The sequence below is a fragment of the Dipodomys merriami genome, unplaced genomic scaffold (genome assembly GCF_024711535.1).
Source record: "Dipodomys merriami isolate MVZ:Mamm:240054 unplaced genomic scaffold, mDipMer1.0.p SCAF_1, whole genome shotgun sequence".
In the NCBI taxonomy this organism is placed as follows: Eukaryota; Metazoa; Chordata; class Mammalia; order Rodentia; family Heteromyidae; genus Dipodomys; species Dipodomys merriami.
The window spans coordinates 133,300,551-133,306,550 of NW_027202270.1; the positions used below are offsets into that span (position 1 = coordinate 133,300,551).

The 6,000-nt window shown below is 45.1% G+C and overlaps 1 protein-coding gene across 1 annotated transcript in view; it reads right to left on the reverse strand.

Moving 5' to 3' along the window:
* The window catches only part of LOC138833170 (arginase-2, mitochondrial-like), a 32,752-nt gene extending 26,752 nt beyond the window's left edge, over window positions 1-6,000 (reverse strand). The window contains exons 1-2 of the mRNA XM_070031532.1: window positions 5,814-6,000; window positions 4,910-4,982 (exon numbers count right to left, since the gene is read on the reverse strand). Of these exons, the coding sequence (XP_069887633.1) occupies window positions 4,910-4,982; window positions 5,814-5,948 (208 nt within the window). The 5' untranslated portion in view covers window positions 5,949-6,000. The remainder of the gene's footprint in view (window positions 1-4,909; window positions 4,983-5,813) is intronic.

Here is a 6,000-nt window from a genome sequence, read left to right on the forward strand (position 1 = left end):
CTACCACTTGAGCCACAGTACCACTTCCAGCTTTTTCTATGTATGTAGTACTGAGGAATTGAACCCAGGGCTTTATGCATGCTAGGCAAGCACTCTACCACTAAGCCACATACCCATTTTCACTGTAATTGGTGGCTCTTGGTTTTCAAGGGTACCACTGAGCAGTGGCATAGGGAAAAAAAAAATTAAAATGTCACAATGCTTGATATTCCGGTTGAAGCTCTATTGTCTTTGTTTTTCTTTTCTTTTTTTTTTTTTTTTTTTTTTGGTCAGTCATGGGGCCTGAACTTTGGGCCTGTCCCTCAGCTCTTCTGATCAAGGCTAGCACTCTACCACTTGAGCCACAGTGCCACTTCCAGCTTTATCTGTTTATGTGGTGCTGAGGAATTGAACCCAGGGCCTTATGCATGCAAGGCAAGCACTCTACCACTGAGCTACCTTCCCAGCTCCGTTTTTCTTTTTTTTTTGGAATAGGATCTCAGCTATGTAGCACAGCTGGCTTAGCACTGGGAAGCCTCCTTCCTCGGCCTCCTCAGTGGTAGGATTGCAGGCATGCACTATATGTGGCTTTCAGACTTTTTTCTTGAATAAATTATCCCCAGATTGCTGCAAGCTTTTATTTCCAGAGTTGTAAAAAGACTGATTCTGGCAATGTTTACCCACGTTCTATTCCTTTTGTGAAAGAATTTTTAGAGGTTCTGTTCTACCATTTTCACTGCCATCATTATACACTGTTCTGAAACAATTCAGTTTTGTCCATAAAAACACAAGATTTCAGCCTTCTTTTTTAAAAATGGAGAGGACCGGGCATAACTCAAGTGATAGAGTACTTGCCTAGGATGCTTGAGGCCCTGGGTTCAATCTCCAGAACCCAAATTTCAGGAGAAAGAGAAGAGGGGTGAGGGGAAGGGAAGGGAAGGGAGGGGAAAAGGAAAAAAAAAAGAGACGAAAACTAAGAGTTTAGAAGGCCCACCCCTTCACGCATAGCAACCTTGAGTAGAGCTCTCTGAACATTTCCATTTGCATTCTGCCTCAGGGTCTTTGTACTTACTGTTCTCTCTGCCTGAAATACTCTTTCACCAAATATGCTTTAGGTTCTTTCCCTACTTCTCAGTGGTCTGCTCACACAACACCTTTTTATATCTCCAGTGCTTATTCCTTCCCCAAACCTTGCTATCTCCATACCTTGCTTTTGTTTATAAGCTAAGCATTACTGTATGCTTTATATCCATTTCCAATTCCCCCCTTTAGAATGAGTTTCATTTTTTTTGTTTTGTTTAATTCTAGTGCCTAAAACTTAGCAGTGCTCAAAACCAAATATACGAATACAAATTTATATATACAGAACAGTGAATGGATACACTTAAAAATGGCTCCTAAGAAAAATGAGCCTGGAAGTACTTCAAGACAGCTGTGAGTCATACTTTATATTAATAGAGAAACAGAAAAACAGATTCAGACACCAAATCAAATATGTTCACTAGGAGTATAAACAGGAAGTTTAATAATGACATGGGAACACAGGCTGGCTGTGACATCAGAGCAAAAGGCAAGCAACAAAGGGACTTGTTAAAGTTACCTTTTCAAGGCCTTCCCTAGAAATTCAACCTAAAGTGAAAGCGCTCAGAGGAACTAAGTTATTTTGGTACTGTTTGGAATAGGGCAGCTGAAACTTTGCTTGGTACTTTTCTCAAAGTATTCCAGGAGATTAGCCAAAACCATGTGCTGAAAATCTGCTGAGTGCCACAATCTTATTAATATGCAATGAGATTCTATTTCAGACAGCTGGTGATACTGGGCTACCAATCAGATTCAGGGTAAGGACATAATTATATAACTAAAGATACTTGAAAAAAATGGAAGAAAGACTGAAACTTTGCCATCACTTGAGGTTGGGAGTTTAAAGAGGAAGGAGGACAGGGAATAGTATTTCAAGAAGATCGTCTCCCAGGTTGGAGTGGAAAAGTACTAAGAGCTATGACAGGAAAGCAGGTCTATAAAGCTCGAGAGAAGCTGTTATTTGTCCCTCCTTCTCCCTCAGCTGAGAGCTATAAAGGGCTCTAAGAGGCTGAACTTGCTTTTTGTCCAGAGTCTCTTAAGGCAGAATCTGGAGACAATACAGCAGTTTGAGCAATGTCTGGCCCAGATAGTTAGATGAGCTGCAGAGATTTATACAGTATTTAAACTTAGTGATTACCAGTGATTGGAAAATGATTATTTTTAAAAAGGTAGATTGTGTACAAGCTATTTTAAGTACAAGCTATTTTAAGTTTATTAATAAACAGGAGTAAAAACCTTCAGGTAATTCCTGGACCTGGCAACATAGTTTAGTAGTAGAGGCTTGCCTAGCACATGCAAGACCCTGGGCTCCACCCCCTGCACAGCAAACCAACAAATTATGTACCTCCTGACACATTGAAAGAAAACCATTAGGGCTGGGAAGGTGGCTCAGTGGTAGAGCGCTTGCCTTGCATGCATGAGACCCTGGGTTCAATTCCTCAGCACCACATTAGCAAAAAAGAAAAAAGCCGGAAGTGGCACTGTGGCTCAAGTGGTAGAGCGCTAGCCTTGAGCTGAAGAGCTGAGGGACAGCGCCCAGGCCCAGAGTTCAAGCCCCACGACCGGACCCAAAAAATATTAAAAATAAATAAATAAATAAAAGAAAACCATTAGACTAGGGTTTAGGGTGTAGCTCAAGTATAGAGCCCTTGCCTCTAATGTTATAAGGCCTGAGTTTGGTCTCTGTTACCACAAAACAAACAAACAAAAAAAAAACCCTTAATTTACTAAATCTCAACAGTTTAAGTTTCTTTTTTTTTTTTTTTTTTCCAGTCCTGGGGCTTGAACTAGGCCTAGGCACTGTCCCTAAGCTTCTTTTTGCTCAAGGCCAGCACTGTATCACTTGAGCCACAGTGCCATTTCTGGCTTTTTCTGCTTATGTGGTGCTGAGGAAGTGAACCCAGGGCTTCATGCATGCTAGGCAAGCACTCTACCACTGAGCCACATTCCCAGCCCCTCTTTTTTTTTTTTTTCTTTTTGTCAGTCGTGGGGCTTGAACTCTAAGCTTGAGAGCTGTCCTTGTGCTCTTCAGCTCAAGGCGAGCACCCTACCACTTGCGCCACAGCGCCACTTCTGGCTTCCTAGTGGTTTATTGGAGGTAAGAGTCTCACAGACTTTCCTGCTGAGCTGGCTTTGAACCTCGAGATCCTCGGATCTCAGCCGCCTGAGTAGCTAGGATTATAGGCGTGAGCCATTGGCGCCCAGTTTACGTTTCATTTTTGATGGTGAGCTTGGAGAAGTTACATTACTCAGGAAGAAATCCTCTTAAGAAAGGAAATTCAACTACTGAAGAGCTTTCAGTAATTGTTAAAATATCCACATGCAGGTAGAGATGGGAAGGCCACCTCAACTACAGTTATTACTTAATTATTCCTGCTTTTGCAAGATGATTGACCCTTAAATGCTATCATAAACTGCACAGATTTTAGAGCAGAGTAGGGAGGGATTTTTGTTTCACCCAAATTCTATTTCTATCTCCAGATCACTCATCTGCCACACATTTTGCATTTACAGCACCAGAAAAAAAAATCCATAAATAGTCCTAAGCAAGATTGGATTAAATGGCAGCTAGAAACATTTGGGTTAGGTATAAAGAAACCTCCCTAAAATAAAGATAATGAAATTTGGCACTGTGGTACAAAAGACTTTTTCATTACTCTAGAAATATCACTCGCCTTTGGTCAAATTTACTATCCTAATTACAGACTAATGCACCTACCAGGTTTCCACCTCAGATCCAATAAGCCAAACTCTCCTCATGGAGGAACCTAGGAGTTTTTTTTGGTCTTTTAAATTTTTGGTGCCAGTCCTAGGGCTTGAACTCTGGACCTGGGCTCTGTCCCTGAACTCTTGTTACTACAAGCTAGTTCTTGTAGTACATGAGCTACAGCTCCACTTCCAGCTTTTTGTGGTTAATTGAAGAGTTTCACAGACTTTTCCTATGGGATGGCTTCAAAACCAGATCTTCAGATCTTCAGATCTCTTGAGTAGCTAGCATTACAGGTGTGAACCACCAGCACCAGGCAAGCCTGTATTATTTTTTTTGCCAGTCCTGCAGTTTGAACTCAGGGCTTGGACACTGTCCCTGAGTTTCTTTTGCTCAAGGCTCACGCTCTACCACTTGAGTCACAGTGCCACTTCCAGCTTTTTTCCATTTATGTGGTACTGAGGAATTGAACCCAGGGCTTCATACATGCTAGGCAAGCACTCTACCACTAAGTCACATTCCCAGCCCAAGCCTGTATTTTTAACAAGTCACCTCCTTTATGAAACAAGGAACTAAGTCTTGCTTCCAAGAATACAAAGCTACCTGAAGTAGAACAAAATAGTTGCATTGTCAAAGCTCATAGAATTCACGAACTTTATAGACCATGATGACAATTTGCCTTTTGAAGGTTAAAATGTATTTGTGACTTTAAGTATCACTATCCTACAATGCTGTGAAACGTGAAATTTATGTAATCACCTAACCTCAAAAAAAGAAAAGAATACAAAGCTATTCACCTTAGAAAGGAAATTATTTGAATGGAGGAAAGTGGTGAATTGAAACGCAGAACCATCTTGAAACTGAGAAAAGCTAGAATTTTAGGGGGAGAGATCACATGTGTCAGAGATCCTATGTGCCAGTGGCACATTTTCTGCTCCACCTTGCATTCAGTGGCAGCTTGTTCCAGAGCCTGCCTTCCCTCATCTCCTTGCCTTCCCAATACCCTCTTCTTTGAAACAAAACTTTTCCCAAAAGACTTCTTGAGACCCTGAGGTGTGAACAGGCTGTTCCCAACAGTCCCTTCAGACTCCAAACTGCTCTGTCACCAATACCGCAGTGGCACCTAAAAATCTAGCCACTTACCCAGACTGGAGAGTCTTTTCAGCAAGCCAGCTTCTCGAATGGCAGCTGGGCCATATTCCACTCCTTTTTTTTTCTGTGAATCACACAAATAGCACGGTTAGATGTAAAGAAGACGGTGCTGGTATGTGTGTAGGGGGAACCACTTTCACAAAAACACAAAACCCTGCAATACTGCCCTTGGTTCCTAACAGATTGCTCTGCAAACCCATCAGAGCATCCATTGCCCCATACCATCTATGGAGCACTAAAGGTCTGATCCTTTCACCAAATTCTTCCACAGACAGATGAGAAACCACCCCCATGACTGAAATCACATTAGCCCTCGGAGACCCCTCTGGGGGGCTGGGGGCGGGGCACGGAGTCCCCACAGGAGGAGGACGGAGGTAGGTTAGCATCTGGTAGTGGGCGTGTGTGGCTGGGCACCCGGTCCCCCGGGGCGAGTGAGCCCCTCCTCGACTGCAGATTTCTTTCCCGGAGGAGAGAACAAAGCCCCTCGCGTCCTCCCACCGCTGGACCCGGAGCAGCGCCAGTTTCTTTCCCGGCTGATTCTCTCTCCGAAAGGAGAGTCCGAGCCTTGATCCCACTCACGCGCTACCCTCCTTTCGGCCCTTTCTGGCCGGGACGCGGGCGGATTTCGCCTGCATCATCCCGAACTCGGAGCCCCGGGCTCCCGCTTTCCGGGAGGCCGCGGGACCCCCGCCCTCGCTGGCGCTGACCTCCCCTCCCCACCATAAAGCGTGCCCTCCATCCCTTCCCCTCCTCCCCTCCCGGTGCCCAGCCGCAGGAACCCGCTGGCTCAGCTCTTCCCTCGGCCGCTGATCCCCATCCTCGCACCCCCAGCGCCGCGATCTCCGGGTTCTGGGTTGGAGGAATCCGGCCCTGCAGTCCGGGTCCCACCTCTCACCTGTCCATGAGAGAAGGAGGCGCCGATCACAGCCACGGAGTGGACGGACTTCTTCCTGACCGAATGCACTTGAGTCCGGAGGGTACGCAAGAGGCTGCTCCGCACGGACACGACTGACAGCACCGGGAGCGCCATGACGGAGGTAACTCCCCGCAGCTCACCCGCGACTGAGCCGCAGCGCACGGCA